Source organism: Musa acuminata, chromosome BXJ2-6 (genome assembly GCF_036884655.1).
Source record: "Musa acuminata AAA Group cultivar baxijiao chromosome BXJ2-6, Cavendish_Baxijiao_AAA, whole genome shotgun sequence".
Taxonomy (NCBI): Eukaryota; Viridiplantae; Streptophyta; class Magnoliopsida; order Zingiberales; family Musaceae; genus Musa; species Musa acuminata.
In genome coordinates, this window is record NC_088343.1 from 17,287,993 (window position 1) to 17,313,921 (window position 25,929).

General features: G+C 35.4%; 2 protein-coding genes across 5 annotated transcripts; one reads left to right on the forward strand and one right to left on the reverse strand.

The window, feature by feature from the left end:
* Window positions 1-4,217: 4,217 nt before the first annotated feature.
* LOC135615141 (uncharacterized) lies at window positions 4,218-19,775 on the reverse strand. 2 transcript variants are annotated; one of them, XR_010487869.1, is made up of 14 exons: window positions 19,447-19,775; window positions 19,081-19,267; window positions 18,355-18,427; window positions 13,739-13,880; window positions 12,617-12,726; window positions 9,123-9,254; window positions 8,901-9,039; window positions 8,679-8,822; window positions 6,926-7,086; window positions 6,597-6,671; window positions 6,256-6,394; window positions 5,764-5,852; window positions 5,583-5,693; window positions 4,900-4,918 (listed from the first exon to the last, which is right to left on the reverse strand). XR_010487869.1 is itself a non-coding variant. In XM_065113255.1 (13 exons), exons 1-13 carry the CDS (start codon window positions 19,693-19,695, stop codon window positions 4,772-4,774), a joined length of 1,968 nt encoding a protein of 655 aa, XP_064969327.1. In that variant the 5' UTR covers window positions 19,696-19,758; the 3' UTR covers window positions 4,218-4,771. The 2 variants fall into 2 exon arrangements, 1 of the variants encoding a protein (XP_064969327.1); XM_065113255.1 differs by having other exon boundaries at window positions 4,218-4,918; window positions 5,583-5,852; window positions 19,447-19,758.
* A 657-nt stretch (window positions 19,776-20,432) lies between these two features.
* Window positions 20,433-25,807, forward strand: LOC135584659 (uncharacterized). Of its 3 annotated transcripts, none has more exons than XM_065113256.1 (6): window positions 20,433-20,657; window positions 22,859-22,901; window positions 23,271-23,429; window positions 23,652-23,766; window positions 24,148-24,262; window positions 24,550-25,807. In XM_065113256.1, exons 3-6 carry the CDS (start codon window positions 23,329-23,331, stop codon window positions 25,353-25,355), a joined length of 1,137 nt encoding a protein of 378 aa, XP_064969328.1. In that variant the 5' UTR covers window positions 20,433-20,657; window positions 22,859-22,901; window positions 23,271-23,328; the 3' UTR covers window positions 25,356-25,807. The 3 variants fall into 3 exon arrangements, with proteins under 3 accessions (XP_064969328.1, XP_064969330.1, XP_064969331.1); XM_065113258.1 differs by having other exon boundaries at window positions 22,859-22,896; XM_065113259.1 differs by lacking the exon at window positions 22,859-22,901.
* Window positions 25,808-25,929: the final 122 nt, after the last annotated feature.

The window sequence follows — 25,929 nt, forward strand, 5'->3', positions numbered from 1 at the left end:
TAGGAGTTGGTTCATGAAACAAAGATGGGTATATTTTATAAATATTCTTAGTTTTATTTTTATTTAAAATTATTTTAGTTATATTGTTTGAAAGTATTCATATTTCAATTACATCACCGTAATAATATGTCATTTTATTATTCCTGCATTCTCGATCCAAAATTATAGCTTTCAATGATAACTTCATAACTCAACCCATTATACCCATATTATCATTAATGTTATAAATTTTGAAGTATGAAGATGAAAATTTTATTCAAAGTTTTAGGATTTTTGAAACTTAATTGATATATAAATCCAAATGAAGAAATAAAACCGAAAGAGAATAGAAAAAAGGACTAAAACTTATTATTTTTTAAGATAATCTTATCAATAATTGTAATAACTACTTCATTGATACTTCATAATAAATTTCAAACTTATCGAAGGTGATTATCGTAAAACTCGAAACCCTTCATCATAAGTTTGAACTTTTTTTAATGAAAAACAATAAATCCATATAAAATTTTCTCTTGAGTGACTAAAATATTAGTAAAATAAAATTTTATAGTAAATATTTTCATGATCATATTATTGTTTAAAAAGTTTTGAGAAGCCTAACTTCGAAACTTAATCATATTATTGCTATAATTGAGGAGCCAAATATTATTTTTTGATGAACTAATGAATTCCTTGTAAGCATATGAAGAAAAGTTGAATAGGTCATTTGAGAAAAGTAAAAAAAATTATTTCAAAAAGAGAACTAAGAGGATTTCATGATTGACGAAATGGAAGAGGAAGAGAAAGATAATATTTTGATAGGTATGATAACAAAAGTAATTAAATTATGATCAGAAAAGCTATAAGAGTGAAATTCAATGTTACTATTATAAAAAAATTTGATCACATGATGATAGATTATTAAAAGAGAGAAAAACAAACAAATTATGTGAAGTAAAATGAAGAAAGTAATAAGTTATTTATGACTAATTCATAAGTTAAAGATATCTCAAATAATATTTAGTTTTTGGACAGTAAATATTCTAATTATATAATCATATTTAGTTTCAAGCATAAAATCAATGTTTAGAAATCTTAATGAAACTCACATGCAAATGAAGATAGATTAAGGAAAGATAAAATACTATAATAATATTTTCTTTATTCTTAGTTTATCACATAACTTATTAAGTGTTGGACAATTGATGAATGATAGATATTTAGTTATATTTGATGATGGTATATGCATTATTAAAAAATAAAAAAATATTTAATTATAGTAAATGTTTACATGACTCTAAACAAGATATTTCTACTGTTTCAAAATTTAAAAATTATGCTTTTATTACAACTAAAAAAGAATGGACAATTTAACATTAAAGGAATAATTTTTACATAATAATTTTTAGATTATCAATAATTAATGCTTTGGTTAATTTTCTAGAATTACAATCTAAAAATTTAATAATTTTTAAAAATTTAAGACACTTATGAAAATGTAAAATTGTAGATGCAGACACTTTGAAAATTGTAGATACAAAATTATCAATTTATCTAATAAATTTAAATTTTTTTATAAAGAAAATAATATTCATAACTAATTGATAACACCATATATATTGAAGTAAAATGATGTAGTTGAACGCAAGAATCAATCATTGAAATGAGAATAAGTTTCCTTAAGGGAAATCATCTTTCAAATCAATTTTAGACTGTAACAATAATTTATTTATTGAATATTTTACCATTAAAGATGGTTATAAATTAAAGTCCTTTTGAAGGTTGGTATGATATGAATTCAAATATAAGTTATTTAAGAATTTTTTATTATATTATATATATTTTGATAAATTCATAAAATCATCATAAATTTGATAAAAAAATCTAAAAACTATATTGTAATTAGTTACTTGCTGCAATCTAAAGCATATCAATTGTATAATCTTATTAGTGGTAAAGTTATTATTAATGCAAATATGATGTATGATGAAAGGGTAAGTTAGAATTGGAAGAACAATAAAAATAAAAAATAAAGTCAGATTCTAATAAAATTAGACACTCTACATAATTAAGTGATAGATCATACTCCAATATGTTCATCATCATCCTCACCTAGTAGTAGTTCAGACTCAACAATTTATCAAATGAAACCCCTTTAAAAAATTTAAATCACTAATGAAAATTTATTATTAAATATTTGTTTTGTTTATATCAAATCCTATTAGCGAGAAAGCAATTGAAAAAAAGATTGGCAAAAAACAATGAAAGAGAATATCAAATGAATTTAGAAGAATGAAATTTATGAGCTAACGGTTCTGCGGAAAAAAAAAAAAAAAAAAAGGTTATTGAATTGAAATGAGTATTTAAACCAAAATATAATGTATATCGAAGTATCCAAAAGTATAGCTCGATTTAAAGCAAAATGATATTTACACCGATAAGGTATTACTTTTGATGATATTTTTTCTCCGATTGCTAAATTTGAAATCGTGAGAATTTTTTGGCTTTAGTTATTCATTTGAGTTGGTCGGTTTATCAATTTGATATAAAATCTATATATTTTTTAAAATTTATAAGAAGAGATTTTTGTTATTCTACTTAAAGGTTTTGTAGTTAAAAGACATGAAGAAAAGGTGTATAAGAAAAAAAAATAATTATAGGCTTAAACAAGCTCCAAGGGTATGGTACAGTAAAATTTGATTTCTATTTAGAAACATATTTATTTAGAAATTTTATTTATTTATTTCAAAAGCATATTTTAAAAGTAAATTTTAGAAACATATTTATTTGATATCTCAAATTGATCTACATAATTATAAATCAAGCGGAGTGTTGAAAATTGATTCATACGTAGTTATCTTATGTGATTAACATATTTTAGATAATTTTAATCATATTCTATATATTTGTACGCAAGTAACCCATGATTAAAAAAATATTATTATAGAAGTAATTCCTATACTTAATTATAAGTGACATGAGATATGACCTAATTATTATTAGATTCTATAAACAGGTTTTGCCTTATATTTAATACTACTTTTATCTTATTCTCTTTCAATTATAATATTTTTTTCTTCGTTTCGAATATTTATATCTTGAGTGTTGTGGATGATGAGGAGAGTAGAATTCGTTTTCATCGTGACAATCGGACGAGAAAGAGGAGTGCCGATGAGCGCTTGACTACGATCTAGACCTTCTAATCCTACGGCCATAAAGACACGACGTTCGTCATTAAGCTTGAAGTTGACCATCGGATCTGTCTAGCGCACTATCGATCATAATATACTCATAATATATTATGATGGTAATATTAATGGTGATGACAGTCTTGTAAGCACGTCATTTATTGTATTGTATATAAACATGCAAAGTAGATTTTCAATTTAAAATTCTTACGCGGCCTATTTTTGAAATCAAGAGTAGATTTTATACTTGCCTTGCCAACAACCCTTTCCCCCGACGGTTGATCATTCCCATCTTTTATGTGATCATAATAAATGACAAAAGTAGCTAAATTATAGTTCATGTGAATTCTTTCGAGATAATATGGATTCCAGATTAGCTGCTTCTCGAAACATCGCTTCGATTTCAACTCAAATTTCGAGATTAGAGGACAGTCATGAAAGTAAAACCCATTTCATTGAAGAGAACATGATCCATTCATTATGAAGTCAATGGCAACTCAACAAGAACTGGCGTAGCCGTCTGTGAAGCATACGCTATACAGAAAAAACATTTTTCGAAATTTCGGTAACAGGAAAAGCAACAACCACGAGCAAAATAATCATGCACCGCAAATCTTTTTTTTTGTCCATCTAGAAAATGAATGGAGCCGATCAAATCTTTCCTTCGCGTGCTTGGGCAATTTTAGTAGGTATATTAGATACCGGAGTCTAAAAGATAGTAGTTAGCCCCCCGATTCAAGAAAGAATTTAGTGTGGAGAGTCGAGAGAAAACTGCAAAATAAAGCACGTAAGGATTCCTGGCAACTCTCCGTTCTACAAAAGAGGACAAGAGTTTTGTAAACGAGGCTAAAAAGCCATAGTGCATGATGCACACTGCTGCCCTTGTACGTGGCATACGGGAAGAAGTATTTTCCGACTAGGAATCCATCAACAACATGAAAACGGTGTTGGATCATCCCTTTGCTTTGTCCCTATCAAAACTAACAAATTTGGCAGGGAAAAATAAACATCGAATAGGTCAAAGTGGAGCCACTTTGACCCAACAAGGAATATTGAACGGTTTATATAAAATCAAATGTGATATAAACAATTCTTGTTTATATAATAAACACAAGAAAATTGAACGGCTAGTCTTCCTTCCGCATGGGCAAAGCATTCTTAGGTCGCAATGCCTTGTGATAAGCATTTATAAGGGGCTTCAAAGCATCGACCCGTAACTTCAACGTGGCAAAAGGGACTTCACTATCCTAAACTGTATGATTCAACAAATAACCTCCGTCCCGACAGGAAATCACCAACCCGTGGTGCCACATGAATTACCTTGCCGATTGGTTGAATCCACAAACTCTTTCAGCTACATCATCGACTCCGCTTAGAATTTGCTTAGACCTACCTGACTGATAGCCCGAGCACTAGAGATGTAAACTGCAGAGTACGGTGCTCGGAACAGTAGAAACTTCAGTCAGGGTGACCAAACCACTGACATCTGAAACATCAAACTCACCGGAAGAACCATGCCGTGCCTGCACTTGGTAAAGAATGATGACAATTCTATCTGCTCTGTCATCAGTAGTAAGTAGCCCATCACCAGCACCAGCAACATCTTATTCACATTTTTGAGCTCGCGCAACCTCAAAGACTGGGTCATCTTCCAGGTTCATAGAAGATCGGTTGGTGCTCCTTTTGCAATTTACTACAGCGACAATATACCTCTCCGTTCTCAGTGTACAAAGATACATTGCTTGTTCAACCTAAACATTGAAAATAACACAAATTTCAACCCTAAATCCCAATGCAGATGATGAGTGGTGTGTGATAAAAACGAGCATAGATTATTACAAGTTACATTTATACATTTTGAATGTACGACAGGCACTGTGGTTGTAGATATTTCTCTACATCTATGTACGACATTTATACAATCTTCTAGTGAAACTAGATATTTCTCTACGTCTATGTAGAATAAAATTTTACCCTTATTTCTTTGGAACTGGTGGTTGGAGGAAGGGCAACATGTTGACAATCAAAGTTGGAGAGGTGCTATTAAAATCTCAGTGAACCAGCTATATGAATGTATAATGCTCAAATAACAAGGCCTTCTTTGGTAATAAGACAATTCACACATTTCCCGTTGTTTTTAATTATGAGGAACAACTGAAAGGTTGAAGCTAGAAATCAAATCCAAGGCTTCATCCAGTCAGCTCATAGAATTTCATTAGGTTATATACAAAACTGTAGATAGCAAATAAAATCCAGAAAAATGACCTTTGTTCTACATTTATTTTAACAATGTAGTTCCTAAATTTGCTCTCTTTATATATGTTCCATATTTATTTTAACAAAGACACAAATATATTTTTTATATATGTTTCAGCCACACAGTCAATTTTTGCTGAACTATTATTGGAAACTTACCACAGGTAGATGAAGAAATTCATCTGGGGTTATTTGCAGCAACTCTGTAGCAGTTTGTCCAGTGCACCATGCAAACATCTGATTGCTCTCATCTGCAAGGGTCACCTTCAACTGAAAGCTATCGAGAACTTCACCATCACAATTGGAATTACAAAAACTGCAATGAAATGATCCATCTGACCTCTCTTTCACAGGACGGCCACAAATGACATGAGATTTCACTAAGCAGACATCATGATGTTCGATACTGACAACACAAACTCGGCATATCTGTCAATAAAATACCAATTAGCAGTAGAATCCAATTCAAACACCAGACAGAATAATTTTCATTTATAACTTTGCAAATATGTATATATAATCTGACAATGTAGCTACACATGGAGTAACATCCTTAATTATGTGTGAATATATATAGTACTAGTAGTCTAGTACTACTATATATATGCTGCTACTACTATATATGTACTACTACCATATATACACTGCAGTCAAGCCACTCATGGCATAGACCAGCTCATCTCTAATGAAAACAAACTTTTCAATTAGCCTCCATAAGACATATTGTTGCATAGATTTTATCAACTACTCTTGTAGACCCCCAAAAAGGAATAATGCGGAGAGAAAACTTGGTCTAAAAGTTGAAAAAGAAATGGTTCTAAGAAAACATTACATGTGTCTTTTTCATCAATTTGGAGATATCAGATAAATGAGATAACTTGTGTAGGCATGATGAATTCAACAATGCTGGCAAGCAGCTTTGGTTGAATAAACAAGTTCCAGTCTCCTTCTCAAACCATGATACTTCAAGCCTGAAAATCAGCAAACAGACCTTAAATCCATATGGTATAAGATACAGTAATTGACTAAAAGCAGACTATTAATAGAAGATGGTGCTTAATTCTAGATATGATGTTCGAGATAAGCATCATCAAGTATCATTTAACCTTGCATACATACTATTTAAGTTGCATAGTAATAACAGAATGATAAAGACATATACAGGCTGCTCACAACTTTCCAGTTGTCATGGAACAAGTCAACCCTGAGATGAATACTGAGTGGCCAATTCCCAGTCTTCCTAGTGACCTGAAAAACATGAGCATGTCTTCTTAATAAAAATCAAGATCATAAAAATTTCATTCTAGGTTCATTAGTTTTAACCATGAGCAGATTTTTCAGACTTCATTTAAGCATTATAAGACAGTAACCTTCAGACTAAAATTTATATGGAAAGCAAACTCTTAGTATGTTCTGATAAACAAGATACCAAAGCAAAAAAAAAAAAAAAAACAGCAACTCTGTTGTGATAAACAAGAAATTTGCTAGCTATTGAATCTTACCAATATCTAACAAAGTGTAGTTTTGCCACAACAGCTCCTGTTGTATCTTCAATTCTCACATAATAGACAGTGTCTGAGTTGTTTATCTCCTTGTCAATATTTGTAACAACACCATACAGACTGACTCCAGTCATTTTGTCACGGAGGTCAGCCACATGTAGCTGCAAGAGTCCACAATGAGACTGATAAAAAAATGAAATTTCTAATGCACACAAAAAATGTGGACATCTTAGATATGGCAAGGTTCGTCGTACCACAACGTACTGCCTAGTATGGGCGATACGTACTAGTCCGATAGGAGACCGATATGGGCGGTATATTGCGGTCTATCAGTACGCTCCACCATACCATATATCGATATGTTGGTACATATCGTATCGATGGCCGGTTGGTACATTGGTACGAATCGATAAGACAAATCATGAGATATAGTATCTCAGACTGAAAGGTAAAGAAAAATTTTGTTCTCTTAACAGTTTGAGATCCAACAGACTGATGTAATAAACGCAGAAAAGTGATGTTTACATTAATAAGCTGATCATGAGCTAAAAGATCCATGATTATGTGTTCGTTAAAACCAGTATTTCCTAGCAGAACATTAAATACATTTCAATACTTGATTTAGAGCATTGTTTTTTAGCACTGCTAAAGGTCCATTCATTTCTTAAGTTCTCTGTTAAAATATTTTACTTCTTTTTTTGGAAAAAGGAGTTGGTTATGAGATTAAGGATGTAAAAATACATAATCTTCATCTTGATGTACTACTGCTGCAGTCATCTTCTGTTCATAGAAAGTTTCATCACTAGAATCCATCACAGTAACAACAAAACCATAAGTCCCAACTATTTGAAATCGACTACATGAATCTTTTGACAGCATTGAGATTTGTAAAAAATCATATGTTGAGTTAAGTTTAGAGTACTTAAATCTTTATTTATAATTTCTATTAAGATCTTTTTATATCGTCATCTATCTCTCATCACTAGAATATACAGAAAAGTAAAAAGACAATACAATTGGCCTGTTAGGTGAATCAAGATAATTGGCCTACTTAAGAAACATACCAGAAAACAATGGAGATAACTTGATTCAGTGAAATATCTAAGTTATGCCAATTATATAACTGTTGCCCACATTTCAGCAGTTTGAAGGGCATGACAGCTAACTAAATATGCCTGGACGATGAAAAAGTAGGTTGATGGCAACATATAGGTTTAACTAAATTTAATACAATATAAGCAACAGGAGATGTATAAACCTCGTGTCAAAAAAAGATAAGTATTTGCACCTATAAATAGTTAAGGAGCACAATGATCCATCAGCTGTTCTGTAATTAGCCTATTAGTGTATCTAACATAATCTATGACATTGGAAGTTGATGATTGCTAGAAAGTTACACTTAATTTAGAAAACCTGAAGTTGCTAAAATTCAAGACAGCCTCACAAGCCCAACTATGCAGGCTGAAAGCTAGCATGGTAGCATGCCAGTGCTGGTGTGTGCCAAGAACATGGCAAGGCCTATATGAGATATAATTGATGTGCACTAGACTGCCTGCATTGTCCTGGTATAGTATGCATTGAACATAATTGTGTATGCATGATAACTTTGGAGTTACATTGCGACCCTTACACCATGATAGTAATCCACTGAAATTTTACATATCAAGGTGCATGTAAGTTGTTATTGACACCATAATCATGGGTATAAAAACATATATCTTAACTATTAAGAGGAAAGAAATGGGAGACATACTTGGAATGGATAGTTCTTGAAGTCAACTGATCCTTGTGAATCTAGTGGTAGCATAATTTGTGATATCTTTAGGCCCTGGGTTTGGTCTAAAGTGTTTGAAAATCTTGATCCTGGACTCCTCGTTTGTGTGGAGGAAAGAAGTACCTAGTAGAATATAAACAATAAAGATCAAAATTAAGCAAGAAAGGAAACCCATTGGCAGATTCAATATGTAGAACCTACTTCTTCCTCTTGTTGAGTAAATGGCACCATGTATATCCGTGTGGCACTTCCAAATTCCAAACATAATTCTTGACTGCCCACATTATGATTGTCAACATATGCAATGAAAGGTCTGTCTAAAGCAAGCATACTTCCCAAACTGAAAAATTGAAAAAAAGAAAAACATCAGTAAAATTTAAAGGTGAAGCAAACAATTATTTCCATATTTAGTGAACTATGTACCTAAAGAGATTAGCAAGGAGAATTTGTTCACCCCATAAAACAAACTTTAACTTGGAGCCATCACTATCAACTAAAATGATTGCTTTGCTCTCTACACCCCTAAAAGCTTCCAACAATTCAATTGATTCGATCCTGAATGGAAGAAGAAAGAGAGATGCATAATATAATACTTGATGGCATTAAATGGTGGATTGCCCTTATTATGCTTTTGCAGTATTTATTGAACAACTGAAAATAAAAAAGCTTTCTCTAGTATACGAGCATTATAGCATTCAGAACAAACTCCAATGGCCTTTCAGAAACAATAAGAACCCCATAAAAAAGCACTGAATGTATCTGGCTAACCCAAACTTCAAGTCTCCATCAATGCTGGAAGCACTTGGTACGACTTCAAAACTTCAATGGACACTCCGACTCGGTAGTCTGTAACTATGCTATATCTATTTAAATTCTAATCAGTCTTGTAGTAAGTAGTAACACATAATTTTACAAGGTTGTTATCAAATGATCAGAACTGGACTGGACCTCCACCCAAGCCAACCAAGTGGAAATACAGCTGGCCTTATCAGAGAGCTGATCAGCCCTATTTACAACTGCAAGATGTAACAGGCCTTAGCTCAAGCTGGATAGGCCTTGCATGGAGCCCAGGAAGCCAATTTGGAGCCTCAAATGGGCATTTGGATTACCATTTAACAAAGAGAGTATCTGAACTACATTGGAAGATTTTGAAGACAGTTTCCAACAGCAACAAGAGCCCATGGATAGATTAAGAAAAAAATAAAATTTCTTTTATTATCAGACATTTCAATAATTAATTTTAGTAATTTTAAGGAGTCAAAAGAGTCCGATTTTTAATCTAACAATTACTCTTGATTCCCAAAACAAACATAACATAAATCAATGATTTAAAAAGCGCTAGACGTCAAAAGGCACCAAGGTCCCAAAACGCCTAAGACGTTAGGCATTCACCCGAGCAAAACGAGGTGTTCTGAAATATTAAAATATAAAAAATATAGTATAATTAAAAATATAATTATTTAAATAAAAATATGATATTAAATTAAAAAATATACTATTAACAATATATTACTTAAGTTAGAGGGGGAGAAAAAAAATTCTCTGAAATATTAAAATATAAAAAATATAATATAATTAAAAATATAATTATTTAAATAAAATATGATATTAAATTAAAAATATACTGTTAACAATATATTACTTAAGTTAGAGGGGGAGAAAAAAATATTCTCTGAAATATTAAATTATAAAAAATATATAATATAACTAAAAATATAATTATTTAAATTAAAAATATACTATTAATAGTATATTACTTAAAGTTAGAGGGGGGAGAAAAAAATGTTAACAGTAACAAAGGGAGATAGCAACAACGACAAAGGATTAGTTTAAGATAGTTGTGATAGCAGCGGAAGTCGTGGACAGTAGTAGCGACGACGACAGAAGCTGCGAACAGTAGCAATGACAACGGAAAAAGTTGCGAACACCAACAACGGCACCGGCGGAAGCTATGGACAGTAGTAGCGACAGTGGCGAAAGCTACGGACAACAGTAGCGACAACGACGAAAGCTCCAAAGGGCGCCCATCAATGGCGGAGGAACCAACAATCCTCTCCCTCGAAAGTGGAAGGAAGCGATATCGGAAGGAAGCTACGGGGGCCATCGGACTCATCCATCGACAACAAAGGAAGGCTCGGTCCATTGCGTCTGCGGTGAAGGAAACGACAAAAAGCATCGGTGGCGGAGGCAGAAGCAGCACTAGGGTTCCTCGGGGTCGCGTGAGCATAAAGAGTGGCTTTGGAGGTAAGAAACTACGAACCGAACCAACCTTAAACCGGTTCAGTTCGCCTAATTGAATCGGGCGGTTGCCCGAAGTGCCCAATGCCTATGTTCGGGCGAGTGCCCAGGTGGCGCCTCATTGAAGCGCACCGCCCGGTGCACACACAAGGTGCTCGAGCTTCGTCTCGCTTCGCCTATTTAAATTACTGGTATAAATTAAGAAAATTATTCTGCTATTAAGATTAATAATTTAATAACTTCTCTAATGCTCTTTCCTAGGAAAACCCTTTTCCTTCCTTTAATTCAAGTCTAGATAGAAAGAGTCATATCATGTCAAAAGTTCAATTACTCAATCATCTGATAACAATCAATATTTTACACTACTAGGTTGTCACATGTATACTATCATTTTTTACGATTTTTGTTACATGAGTTACAATGTTCCAGTTATGATGGCAAGCAATTCAGGTTACTTAAAAATCTGAACTTCTGATTGAGAATAGTTAAACCTACTCTAATCCATTACAAGTTCAACAATGCTTATGGAATTGCAAATAGCATGTTTGAACTACATGAGTTCAATATTGCATCCCAAGCTAAAAGGGAGCCAATATAGGATTCAAACTCAAAACTTTAATTACATGAATTGTGACAAAAACCACTAAGTGAGATTCATTTGACTGATGTGCACATTTAGTTTCATCAGCCACTACATTTTTCACATATGACTTGTATATTAGTCTCAAACATAGGCAATTGTTAAAACACCAATTCAACAATTTCATTGAGATATGAGACCTTATAGCTTCTTTTTCATTTAGGCCCCTTTTAAACTTAAAAATGAACAAACTTTTCAAGCATAAACAAGTTATAATCCCTACAGCATACGTCATTTGCTGAGAATATTGTTTTGATTTATTAAAATTTAGTTGGGATTAATTTTAATTTAAGCTATGGAGTTAAATCTTAAAAAATTGAAGAATTTTAAATAACTAGGACTAAGACCGAATATTTAAAATGTAATATTTATGAAAAGAAGTCAGTGTGTATATAAGATGCATGTATAAAAAAATACCTTAAATCAAAGCTCAGCAAATCTTGGATTTATTATCAACGAAAACAAGAGACTAATGAAGAGCAGTTAAAGAAAAGAGGGACATCAGCATCTTGTGTGATTATCGTGTGCCCTTTATAAGACAGTCATAAGGTTACTATGTTTAAGGATCAGAGTGTTGGTAAACTATGAAAAACATATACAAAACGTTGGCATCATAGCTGAGATGACAACATTGAGATGGATGCGTATGATTACTAGATGAATAAAAAAATATTTTCATTCACAACCAGTAGAAGTTTAGCCTCGAAGATGTCAGTAAGGGCTTTAACTGTTATAAGCAAGGTCTTGGGACCGAATCCTATCTTCACCATTAACCCTTTGGACGAAAAAAAAAGGGAAAAGTGTAGCCTCAATAGTGGATAAGAAAAAATAATTCAAAATGGTATGCATACCCAAAGATGTATAGCTTTTATTGTTATACAAGTTAGCCTGATTTAAATAGTCGTACGAGAGGAAAGAAAGAAGACTTCATTAGAAACAATATGCTCTTGATTTATGTAGAGGTATTTCCTTATGCAGCTAAGAGGTGTACTTATCCAAGTTTTTTATAAAATGTTGTATGTGATCAAAGTGATCTTGCCTTGCATATAAAGAATATGTAACACCATTCTTGACTGCATCAATTGAAATCGATGAGAAAGAGTCTGAACAAAATTGTGCACCCAGCAAAACTGCATCTTCATCTTGGTCCTATGACATTTGGAATAGTCAGCAAAAGTGAAAAGGGAAATCTTTTTTAAAAAAGAATAGACTAATTTTAACACTAAAACTAATCTACTAGTAGCCTACATTTCACATCATATTAAGAGAAAGTATACTTTTTCCCCATAATTTGGACCAATTTTATAAATGCCACAGTAGTAATATAAAAATTTCACTTGACCTCCCAGAGACTTGTATACTACTGGATATGCAACTCCAATTCCCACTTCATTATAAAAAATCAATCGTGTAAATGTTTCATGCACAGTAAAACATCAACAAGGAACAATTGATGCGATGGCACTAAGTTCATGTAGAAATGACACTGACATGGAGCACGTAGTGCCTCTATAGCATTGGAGAACATTCAAAATTTCCTATTAATACAACTTACCTTATCTTCAACATCACATTCACTCATGGGCCATAGACTAATAGGTCACCATGAAGGAGTTTGCATGTCCATGTTATGAAGGAGGTTCATGTCCATGTTATCTGGTTGTAAGCTTTTTATCATCAACCCTTTATATTTTCTTAATGGAACAATACAAGATGCAATAAACATGTGAATTTGTATATATTGAAAATGTTGGCCTATATGAGCAGTCATGTTCTCACAGTCTCTCCTACAAGTGTCATCGTCCTTCTCCTCTAACCTTTTTCATATGTTATGCTGTTGCTTCAGTGGTAAACCAATTCAATAGTTTTCTCCATGACTGCCTTCTGAAAAGGAATCAAATCATTTTTGGCTGGTTTTCTCAAAAATCCATTCAAAAGAGAATGGGAATTCATGTGAGGATGGTGCTTGCACATTTCCAGAGAGAATTTTCTAATCAACGTTTTATTTAAAATATATTTGTCCTATTATCTTTAACACAATCCTAAAAGGCTGTCATCTCAGTTTAATATGTAGCTACTAATTAAAATCATTAGTAATTTAATAAAAAATTAAAAAGCACCAAATCATTGATTTTTTAATGTGTAAACATATAAAGATTACCTCATCTAACAAAACAACCAGGTATTCTGTTGGCAAAAGACGCGGTTGACCAGATCCTTCCATTGCCGTACGAAGACAACATCCGGTCAGGTAGACCTCACGTCCTTTCTTCAGAATCTGGAAGTCCAGCAAATCATAGTATCTGCCACAACAATTGTTGTATGTACAAAGCAACATAATGTTATGAAACAAGATTTTAACCCAACAGAGAGGAGAAAAACATGACAAAATAAAAAATTATCAAAACCTGTGGTAATAAATTCTAGTTTCAAGCATATTTTGCAATCCTACATGCTGGATCAGCCACGCTAATCCATTCAGGCTACAAATACATACAAGATCCGGGGACAAAATAAAATTTAACACAACCCATGCCAAACTGTACGTTGGATAAGTAGAAAAAAACAATGTAATTCTAAAAGGTTCACGCTCTAAATATCTGCACCTCACTTAAGAATAGGACCATATTGGCCTCCAACAACCTTTCAAATAAAGCACCATTGGTACGCTTCAGAATGAACAAAGGTTGTACCAATCAGCATTCAAGAAACAATGGTTGTTCTAATAATGTGTCATGATGGTATTGCTAGTCATAAGTGCCCTGCAAGCCAATCACATGAGTAATGACACGTATGACATGACACGTACTTTTTTTTTTAGTATATTATTTGATATTTTATCACTTTATATCGCTTATTGCATATATGCATACATATATTGTAATGTTCATGAATCTATGCAATGGAAATTGAATCATGATGAAATCATGATAATAAGATCGATTCGCCTTTAAACACATATCCTAAATAATTCTGGTCATAGGTTACTCGAGTGGGACATTGAGATAACCGGATAGACTGGTGTACTTTATACCCGTCCATATGACGGAGGTAGCTGATCTCATTGTTGCTCATGTGGGGACACTAGGGCTACAGTACAGGTGCTCATTGAAGAATGAGTTCACTGATGGATCCGCTCATGGAATGTTGGATGGTTAATGGTACCTCATTGTCAGATAGAAATTTCGTTATCCTAGTGGTGTACCTGGTCTTTAGACTTGAGACACCAAGGATGTCCTGGATAAGTACTCCATTTTTTGATACTAGACTTATAGGCTTTGAAGTCTCAGATCTAGCACAACCGATCATCAGAAGTGGCAGCCAACTTTACAAGGACTGTTGAGTCTCAATAGAGGATCATCCACTTTCGATATCATAAGAGGAATATCTCATACATTCTTACTCAGACAAATCCCTGACCAGGGTCATTCAGATTGAGAGAGAGAATTCTCCGAGAGAATCCGATTAGAGCGAGACTTGAGTAGAAACTATATAGGCCTGACAATACCATGCCCGGTATACGGTTTCTACGATATGAGATGGATGAGGGACTATAGATACACGATAACTAAGGATAAATAGGTCCAAAGGATCAGATTCCCCTGTATCATCTAGGTACTGCAGTATAGTGGCTTAGTATTATTGAATCTCGGATCTTGATGATGAAATCAATTGTAGATTGTTTGATCTAATCTATATGTTGAGAAAAGCATGTAGGATTAACTACGATAATAATAAGACATAAAGCAGGTGTTATACCGAAGTCAAGATCGAGATCTCGTTGGGAGTTCAAGAGTTCGTCGGAAGTTTTACCGGAACCAACCGAGAGGTCCAAGAACTTGCCAAAGAAGCTCGTCAAAACTCGCCAAGAAGATTGCCGTAAAGTCCAGGAGCTTGCCGGAAGATCGTCGGAAGAGCAATTGACGTACCGGAACAAGAATGCTTTGTCAATTATCTTAATTATTGTAGTTTGTCCGTAAATTGAGTTAAAATTGGGAGGTAATCCCACTAACTTAACTAAGGGGCAAATGGGCCCTTAAAGGGTTGAATTGAGTCGGATTAAACAACCCATTCAGCCCTTGAAAACATAGTCGATGATGGGACCGCCAGGGCCGACGGTGGCATTGCTTGCGAGATCCAATCTCTCAGGTGGCCTGAGCGATAGTACCGCTAGCAATCAATGCTGCCAACGGTGGTACCGCCCCTGTCAAGCGATGGTATCGCCAGAGCTCGGTCTCCGAGCTCTGTCAAGCAATGGTACCGCCCATTAATGGTGGTGGTACCGCCAGCATCTCGAAATCCAAGGATTTGAATTTTTTTGGTCCAACTTTTGAAGCTATTGGGGCCTATAAATACCCCACCCTTTTCTGCATAAAAGGGTACCAAAGTGCTATTATATGTGTGAAAAATTCTAAGTGTTTGGGGTGTGAAAAGTGTTGTAAAAGTAAGAAGTGTTCTCCTCCCTCTCTTAGCCTTGTAACTATCCAAGAAAAAGGAGTGAGACTTGTAAAGGTTGTCTCCTAAACCCGGCAAAAGAAGAAAGCGTTGTATAAGGTGATTGGTCTTCGCCTATTGAAGGAAGGCCTTTAGTGGATGCCGGTGACCTCGACGGAGGAGGAATCCGAAGTTAACGTAGGTCTCATTGACCGAACCACTTTAAATTCTAGTTTGCTTTTCCTTTTGTGCAATTTACTTTACTGCAAATCTCCTTGAGCTTCTCCTTACATTCTTATGAAAGTTTTAAGTTCAACATCTTTCCGAAACGATTTAAATTGAGACGAACTTTATACGAAATCGAAGAATTTTTCGCTGCACTAATTCATTATCATAGTTAATCTTGCACATTTTTCTTAACATATAGATTGGATCAAATAATTTACCAATTGATTTCATTATCAAAATCCAAGATTCAATACGATTCACCTTTAAACACATATCTTAAATAATCTTGATAATAAGTTATTTAAAAGAAGCATCTAAATAATTAAAAAAACTAATGTGCTATATACCCGTCCATATGATGAAGGTAGCTGGTCTCATAGCTACTTGTGTGGGGACACTAGGGCTACAATGCAGATGCTCATTGGAAAATGAGTTCACTAATTGATCCGCTCATATAATACTAAATGATTAATGATATCTCATTGTCAAATAACAATTTCGTTGTCCCAATGGTGTACCTGATCCTTAAACTTGAGACATTAAGGATATCTTGTATGAGTACTACATTCTTTTATACCGAACTTATAGGCCTAGAAGTTCCAGATTTAATATAACCGGTCATCGAGAATGGTAGCCAACCTTACGATGGCTATTGAGTGTCGATAAATGATCATCCGCTCTTAGTATTATAAGAAAAATATCTCATGTGTTCTTGCTTAGACAAATCCCTCACTAGGGTCATTCGAATTGTGAGAGAAAGAGTTCTCCGTGAGAATCCAATTAGAGCGAGACTTATGGAGAAACCATATAAGTATAACAACACCATGCCCAATATATGATTTCTGAGATATTAGATGAATGAGGGACTATAGGTACACGGTAACTGAGGACAAATAGGTCCAAAGGATTGAATTCCCCTTATCGTCTAAGGACTACGACATAGTAGCCTAGTACGTCCGCAATTCATTAAATCAAAAGAAATTTTGATAGATAAAACTCACGGTCAATTTGATATTAGGCATAGAGGGTCATATACATATGATAAACGTTACGACAAATAAAGGTTCGAATATGAGATATCCGTCAGAACTCCTATCTTATTGAATATCTAATAAGCCCCTAAATTATTAAATCCTATGAATGAAATCTAATAAGAGCTAATAAGAAATTATTAGATAAAGATCCACTAATATAAGAGACTTAGATAGTTGAATGAAAATCCAATACTAAATAGAACATAATCCATTAGGACTAAGTTAACAAGGAGCCCCTATAAATAAAAGAAAAACAAATATCTATAAGCTAGAGGTTTCTTAGTTATCGCCTCTTATTCTCCTCTCCCTTTCTTCTCCTCAGATAATAGGTGTGAAGATTTGAGCAACGATTCAAGGAATATCGTCATAGCCCTGCTATATGGATTAAAAACGGATGCTTGACCTCCTTCATCCTCCCTTACAGATCTGTAGGGATTCAAGGATACACGATCTCCTTAAATAATACAACTATCTCACGCGTGATTTTCAGTTTCACAAATTTTATGCATCAATCTTAATACGATGACGAACATATTTTTAGAAAATTTGGAGATTTTTGTTTTCTATTCTTTCGCTGTGCATGTAATGTCGCCCCCTAGATTTCCCTATAGGTACTTCCATTATTCACATGAATCAAATCTATATATGTAAGTGTAAGTTACATGAGTACAGTCCTTCAATCTTTTGTTTTGAATTTTGCCACTTAGATGAAAACATTACCATACATACGAACATGATAGAATCAGGAAGAAGCATTGACCACTCAGTCTCAGTACTCTCCCATCTTTCATTAAATTGTTCATCTGCTTACAACACTTCAAAACATAACCACACTCATACAATTTTACATACTTGTCTAACATGCTATAGTGTTATATGTGGATAATTTTTTCTATTTGGACTTAGTCCTTAGTAACCTTAAAATTCAATATACTAAGGTGCCATGGAACTCATTGAGAGGCCTCATATCACATAATCCTGCCTGAGCTGGAAATAATTTTCATGCATTGGATGATCAAAATTTTGCTTCATATCCAGTGAAGTATTAAGTAAGCAGTTTCATGCTGCAAAAGATATTTACCTGCGATGCAGATATAGATCAATGGTGCATGAGCTCCATGGATTTCCCAAGCTAAGCAAGTATATATTTGTACCTGAGAAAAAGGTACGCCTATAAAATCACAAGAGTAACAGCAACCATCAATGGTTAAGGTCTGCATCATATCAAAGACAAGGATCATTTGATTACATCACAGAACTGTTTTGTTAGTGTAGTGGGTATGCTGATAACCAAGTTAACAAGGCCAAAGTTCAAACCAATCCAAAGTATACTATGGTGTAGAACCATCAAAATTGAAGCCAGAAGCAACTTTGTTTTTTAACAAAAAGGTCTGCAACATTTCATCAAGCAATAGGGTCATAAATAGAATAGCATGTAAGCAGTAACGTAGGCAGCAGTTAGAGAATGGCGTAAAATGTGCTTTAATAGTTGGTGCAAAAAGATGGTGCAAAGTGCAAACATTAAGCTGGGTGTGCAAAAACGAAAAAGATGATGCAAAATATTAGGATCCAGAAACCTGAATGTCTAGCATGCTTAAGTAGAGAAGTAATACTTATGTTTAACATGCATACCTACAAAAACCTACAAATAAGAAGAAAAATTCAGTAAGCCCTGAACTGACTTGAAGGAAGAGAATTAGCCAAGACCAAAGTGAAACGAAACATGGAAAATAATTTATTAAATGCAAGGGCAGAGAGAGATCAGAATAATGTCACTCAAAAAAAGACTCCTGATATATCTCCACACCTGGAAGAAGGAAGGCATCGATAACAACGGCTTCAATAACACTGCTTGGAGATAAGAAATTCTTCTCATAAATAGAATCAATGGTGACAGTATGTGGCAGCCTCGTTCTTCTATGCCTCTTTTCCGATGGCGTTTTCCATCCTAACCTCTTCTTTGAAGCCAAGTATCTATGCTGCTCGCTCCACGCCTATCAAGCAGATACCCAATTCCAAATCAAAACCCTGTTATTCCCCTTAATTTTCAATCAATAACTTCAACGAATTATCTAAAAAGAGAGACAATAAACGGTAAATTCGCTAAATAAACCGAAACAGGCAAAAATCGAGAAAGGGGCAGGGTTTGATCCAGGGAAGAAAAGGAGACCACCTGGAAGAGATCGGAGAGGAGGATGGCGGGGGTGACGCCGCTGGAGTACGCCATGCAGGACTTGAGGATTTTTGAGACGACCCAGCTCCATGGAGGGACAGGAGGGTCTCCCCCGCCGCCGGCGTCCGGATCCTCCTCGGCGTCGGACGAGATCATCGACCTCGCGTACTCCACGAACCCTAGGAAAGCGTCTTCATGGCCCTCGGTCGAGGTGGTACTGTCCGTGATCGACAGGAACGGAGAGGCCATAATCGAGGCGACGGTTAGATGGCTAGTGCTCTCCCACGCGGGAACCCTAGCTTTTTGGCAGGGAGAGTTCATGGAGGTGGGCTTTTATAGGGAGGACCAGACCCAAGAGCAAGTGTTTCGGCGGGAAAATTCGATATTCGATGACCTTAATCAACCTTCAAACCAGATTCACCATCACCGACGATCCCCGATCATATCAACCGTCGGAAGGTAACCAACGATCATGATCCATCCGTTGATGGTCATCAGGATTACTTTTGATTTTTTTTCGACGGTCATGATTATTCTGCGCACTCCATATATGAATATACAAATTCTAATAATAATACTCGCTTTAGAGGAAGGCTTGACATTAAAACCTGTGGTTTAGAACATGAAAATATTGATCCAAGCTCTAATACAATAATATGTAAACAACTACGTAGGCTTTATTCATGTGTCATCCAGACAACCACGTGGACAGCTTATCGGATATGGTTATACCTACTTGCACATCAACATCTTGATGGGTTTATATGGTACGTGATGCGCGCATGTGACATCCATGTCATGTATAAATCATAAGTGGGATATTAGACTCAGCAATTGGTTACAAAGGGAGTAGTAAGGAATACACGGTCCTTCAACACTCTGAGAAAGTACGCAAAGCTACGCTGCGGAGCCCACCCATAATTAATTAATGGTTCCCAACCACTTTTGCCAGCCATATGCCTACTTTGCCTTGGGTATTGGAGAATGGTAGATAGAGGCGACGCCACAAAAGGGTAGAAAAGTGGCTCGGCGAATTCACTGCTGCTTCTGTCACAGTCTCCTCACACACCCACTTCGCCCTCCGCCATCGACACCGGCACGGCCCTCTTTAACAAGTGCGAAGAACGACGACGATAGCAATAACTGCTGTTGTTTTGGCGAATGCTGGAACGCGTGCCCTAGGACCTTCCGCTCTTCCTCCGTGGAAGAAGGTTAGAACTTCGTTCTCTTCCCAACCTCATCCCTCGTTTGAGAGAGAGAGGGAGAGGGAGAGGAAATTGTTCCAAGTCAACAGGGTTGTTTTTTTCTTTGATCTGATTCGCTGCTTTTCCTTTTCGCTCGGGATGGGAACCGCTGCAAGATGACGAAAAGAATATCATTTAGGGGGAGTGACATGGGTTTACTTGGAGGGGGGGGTTACGATGGGATCCAGCGCTAGGTCTCGGATGGTCTTTGTTTCCTCTTTCGTTTTTGCATCATTTCTGGTTTTTGAATCGATGCGATGGCATCGGAATCTGCTATTGTCTCCGTTAATTAACCAAAGTGCGAAAATGTTTGGCCAAATCACAGACAAATTTGGTTAATAATTGCCTCCCTTCATCGATCATTGTAAGACCTTCATCTATGACCACATGTTCCTGAAAGAGAAATATATAAACTATTGGTCACTTATGTCATATTATAGGACCTGACCCCAACAATCCAGGTCTTTTAGCTTTAATTTTGAGAAGGGACACCAACCTCACAATAAAGAACATAGAGCCGCAGGGTCATTTTTAAGTAGGGTACAAGGCCCATTAAGACTTTAGATATTAGCAGGTGCAAATGCACGTCATCAGTTTCTTATATAGGAAAAAAAGTCATCTCAAACATTGTTCAAGATGTGTTGATTTGTTTTAATTCTAGAGGTGTAAGCCTTCGGTCCACAGAAGTGTCATAAACCATAATGGTCCGAAGATACCTGTGCAAGATGGGATCAATTGTTAGATCTCTCAGTAGGGAAGGAATGTGCTCTACCATCAAAGATGAGGTTCAGTGAAAGCTGCTCTGAATATAAGAACATAAATTTTGAGACAGATATTATTTCTGTGTTACTTCTTTTGTACTAACCATTTGTCATGTTTGACTTGAAGCAGAAAGTTGCGACCGAGTAGAAAATTTTACGGAAACTAAACAATGATAATGCAATAATACATTGTGCAAGATATCTCATAACTAGGCAAAGAATACATATAAGCAAGTGTATGCATTACACTATTAGGTAAATGCACTGTGTGTTTTATCAGGTTTGTATTTGATATTTGATATAGAAGCAAGTTAAATGCATTTTACTTTATGTGATTCAAGTTTAATGTTGTTATAACTAAAGCTCCTTGATTATGAAATACTTGGAATTCAATGAAGTATTTGGATTGATATATCACTATATGTATTTTCGTTTTGCTAATATATCTCATATTTTGCCTCCCATCCATTTGTGTGGTTTTCTTATTGATTTGTTGGTTTTCGTCTATTACAAGCAATGAAAGTGCAAGCCACTTAGAGAACGTAAGCTGGTGGGCCTACCTTTAAGAATTAGGATAGGAAAGCTAAAATTATTATGTGCAAATATCTTTTTCTTCGTAGGAAAAAAACAAGCACTCTATGTTGTTTTTCTAACAATTTTGTGCATTTTGATATAGTTATGCAGTCATTGGGCATATGTATTTTAGCAATTTAAAATGTATGATCTTCTTTGTCGCACGTGTAGTGAGGCATAATTGGTCTCCTTCACAACACAGAATAATGAACAGTAATATATATGCCTCTACATATAGTTAAGATCCATTTACAAGAATATCTTTAAGTGCATGCACATAAGTAATCAGACCTTTATGTTGTATCATCAACATCTGTGTCTTTTAATACCCAATTTTGTCTATATTGTTAAATATTGAAGTTTATTGATCCATAAACTGACCTTGTTCCATTAGTAGCGGTACATGTAAATTGACTATGATCTATTCTGACAAAGCGGAAGCAAAGATGTACACATACATGCATATTTTTCATTTTATTTCAATGTGATGGAGTTCTTTTATATCACTGATCCGTTGAAATATTTGGGTTGAATCATTTATTTATTTAAACAATTTGGTGATGTTGCTACCTGGGAGATAAAATTTAAGTTAACAATGAACTGACTATCTGTTTTTTTATTTACTCTTAAAACCTGTAGTATAAATGATCCTAGGCTACTGTGTTTGATGTTCATTTTTTATTTTCCTTAAGGCTTCAACAAAAGCAACACTTGGTTATTTGTTCAGCTTCACTGTATCTGAAATCATTTCAGAGATAACTTTTGACAAAATATTATAAATCGTTTCTGAAGATTCCTTATTTTAAAACATGAATTGTTTATTTGCTGCTCCAGGAAAATTGAGAAGTGCTAAGAGTATAAGAAACACGCTGGTGAGGTTCGTCTCAAGTAATCTGTTATTTAGTAGTTTTTATTATCCTGTTCTTGAAATACAACTAATAGCTGTAAAGCATGATGATCACTTTTGTTGTAAAAGATGCCATGGAAGCATCATTTATAAGGATAAAGGTTGTGTTAATCATTTATAACCTTATTAGATACTTTGATGTAATGATGCTCTTGTTTTTTGAGGTTATAGACCCCATGATTTCTTACAACAATGTTGTATTTTCTATGGGATGCAACATGGATATGATAACACTCACTGTATCACAATAAGAAGTTATTGACTTAAAAAAGAATTTAAAGTATAAAATCAACCCCTTTTTGTATGTGCTACATTTTATGAGGTTTTCTTGTTCCCCAGGAGTTGACTTTGGATTAAATGATGGTGGGGTAGAGAGTAGAGAAAGGGAGGTTTAAAGATGCCGAGGCCAGGTCCGAGGCCTTATGAGTGTGTGAGGCGTGCTTGGCACAGCGACAGGCACCAAACTATTCGAGGCTCCATCATTCAAGAGATCTTTAGGTCCAATTCTTTTCTCTGACTCTGTTATGTATGTTTTTTGTATTGTTGATATGTTTGCATATATCAGTACTTTTGTGTCTATTTATTTGCCATGGCCACCTTCTGATGAACTACAGCAGATGTAGATGTTTGTCGATGGCCATGCTTATTACCATGATCATTATCATCATCTCATTGTTCTTGTTATTACTATCATTAGTGCTTGTACTACTTTCCTTTCAGAGTGGCCAATGATGTTCACAGCCCTGCGACCAGGAAGAACAAAGAGTTTCAGGAGAAGCTCCCGTTCGTCGTTCTCAAGGCCGAGGAGATCATGTACTCCAAAGCCAACTCCGAGGTCTGTACTCTCCAATCTGCAACCATCTGCTACCTACATTTTTTATAAAGGCAAAAAAGGAAGGTATTGCTCCATTCATTTTAGGAAAACTGAAATGTTACAGATAAGGATCTACCTCTTATTTGTCTTCATACTCGTCCCTCCATCCTCTTTATACTCATATATCACTGATTACGATTTTACCATGAAATTATAATCGTTCATTCATGAAATTGCACTTCAAAGTAAAATCAGAAAACACTTCTTTTTCAATGAAAAATAATAATAAGGCTCGATCAGAAGACATTTAAATATCAGTGAATAAATCTACAAGGCCATAAATAATCCTAATTAGATATTATAATATTTGCTGGTGTCTTTTTGGTTGGTTGCGGATTTCAGGTGGAGTATGTGGACTCCAAAACACTACAGGACCGAGTTAATGATGCAATTGACACCATCATTCGTAAGGAAGACGCCCTTGAGAGTGGAGACCTCTTGCAGCCCTGTATTGAAGGTACCATTTCTCAACCCATATTGATTGCTTATGTATCCATTATCTCTTTGTTAATTGTTGGTCCTAAATAGACTATCATTATTCTTTTTGGTGTTGGGCTGTACACAACACATTGTCTGTCATTCATGAGAACATACATGATATCGAAATCTGTGGACACAGCATGGTGGGACACTTGTGCACGTGCACACACATGAGAACACAACAGAATGCTTTATTTTGTTATTCCAATTTGTGCAGATTATGATAATAATGTATTTTCCTGGTTTTTGTGTTCCTCGCCTCAGCGGCTCTGAATCTTGGTTGTGTTCCCAGAAGAGTTTCAAAGAGCCAGCATCGCAGCAACCCAGGGTGCTATCTCAGCCCCATAGCACATGATGTTAGAGCTGCCTCTGTGAAAATCTCAGATAGTAATAGGCCCAACCTAGATTATATGTTGGGGATAACTCCTAGCCTTAGCAACCCACAAAACTCTGCTTCGCAGTTTCCATCCTGGTACACTGCCTTGTTTAAACCCACACACATGACTTGTAGCAGCTTCCCAGAGATCAAGTTCAACAACTCTGATGTACCTCGTGGGCATGCAAATTCCTCTATTTTCCACAGGAGTGGGTGTCCCATCGCCACCAAGCCTCCTGCATCTTATCAAGAAAGGGTGTCTGGTCCGTTAGCAAACTGTACCACTCCGAACCTGGCTGGAGTATATCCTTTATACTATAGTGACAATCAAGCCGCAGTTGTTTCGTGTCCTTTCCAAATTACTCGGGGCCCAAGACATCATTTAGCAACTGGCACTGCTCATTGTGCTGAGTCCCTTGGTGAGGCTGAGATCCATTTTGCAGCGAGCCCTATTGGCAACAGAAACACCATTGGTGCCTCAAGAGGTGATTCAAGCCACATGGAAACATCCAAAATTGGATGGGACTTGTCGCTCCGATTGGGACTGCCTTCACCTCCATCCTTTGAAGAAAGTACTTGGACAAATGATCATGAAGACGCTGGATCAAGTAACTTGAGTGGTGCAAGCAAGTACTACGGCCTTCCTGTTGCAAGAGAAAGTGCTATAAACCTCAGACATTTGATGTTTCCTTAGCTCTTAATCTCCTCATGAATTCTTTGCATATGGTTGTCAGAAGGGCAAAAGCACATTTCATGTTGATGGTTCCGTTAAAAATGCACAGGGCACTGAAAAGCGATCATTTCGGTCTTATCTACGTACTGACAGATGCATAAGGTTTCTTTCTACCAAGCAGCTGTTATTCATCATACCGGTGGCACCTAACCTTTAAAAGCAGAATTCTGCATGCGATATTGTCAATCATCAGAATTTGCAGCAAATGTGTCAAAAGGAATACTTTAGAGCATCTGTCATCTTGTATTATCTGAAAAGACCATGTGGTGCAGCCTATATTAGTAGCGTTCTGAACACTCTGTTAGACTATATGGAAGGATGTATTGTGTTTTGCACTCCAACATACTGGCATGTGTATTTTGTTGCCTCGTTGGCATTAAAATGATGGTCAGCTGGTTGTGCTCTTTCCACAATGATGCGTGTGGCGCAAAAGCTTTGTATTAGATTTGAATGCGATCAATTCGTCCTGGTATCTACTTCAACGATTCTTTTGATTTCCTCTTCCCTTGTTTATGATTTGGTCTGTAATGTTCAA

Coding starts and splice junctions, on each gene's coding strand:
- LOC135615141 (XM_065113255.1), bottom strand. CDS start 19,695: ATGGCCTCTCCGTTCCTGTCGATCACGGACAGTACCACCTCGACCGAG. Junction 12,727..13,738: donor TGGTTGTTTTGTTAGATGAG/GTAATCTTTATA, acceptor CAAATGTCATAG/GACCAAGATGAAGATGCAGT. Junction 4,919..5,582: donor AATTTCTTCATCTACCTGTG/GTAAGTTTCCAA, acceptor TTCAATGTTTAG/GTTGAACAAGCAATGTATCT.
- LOC135584659 (XM_065113256.1), top strand. CDS start 23,329: ATGCCGAGGCCAGGTCCGAGGCCTTATGAGTGTGTGAGGCGTGCTTGG. Junction 23,767..24,147: donor ACTCCAAAGCCAACTCCGAG/GTCTGTACTCTC, acceptor TGCGGATTTCAG/GTGGAGTATGTGGACTCCAA. Junction 24,263..24,549: donor CTTGCAGCCCTGTATTGAAG/GTACCATTTCTC, acceptor TCCTCGCCTCAG/CGGCTCTGAATCTTGGTTGT.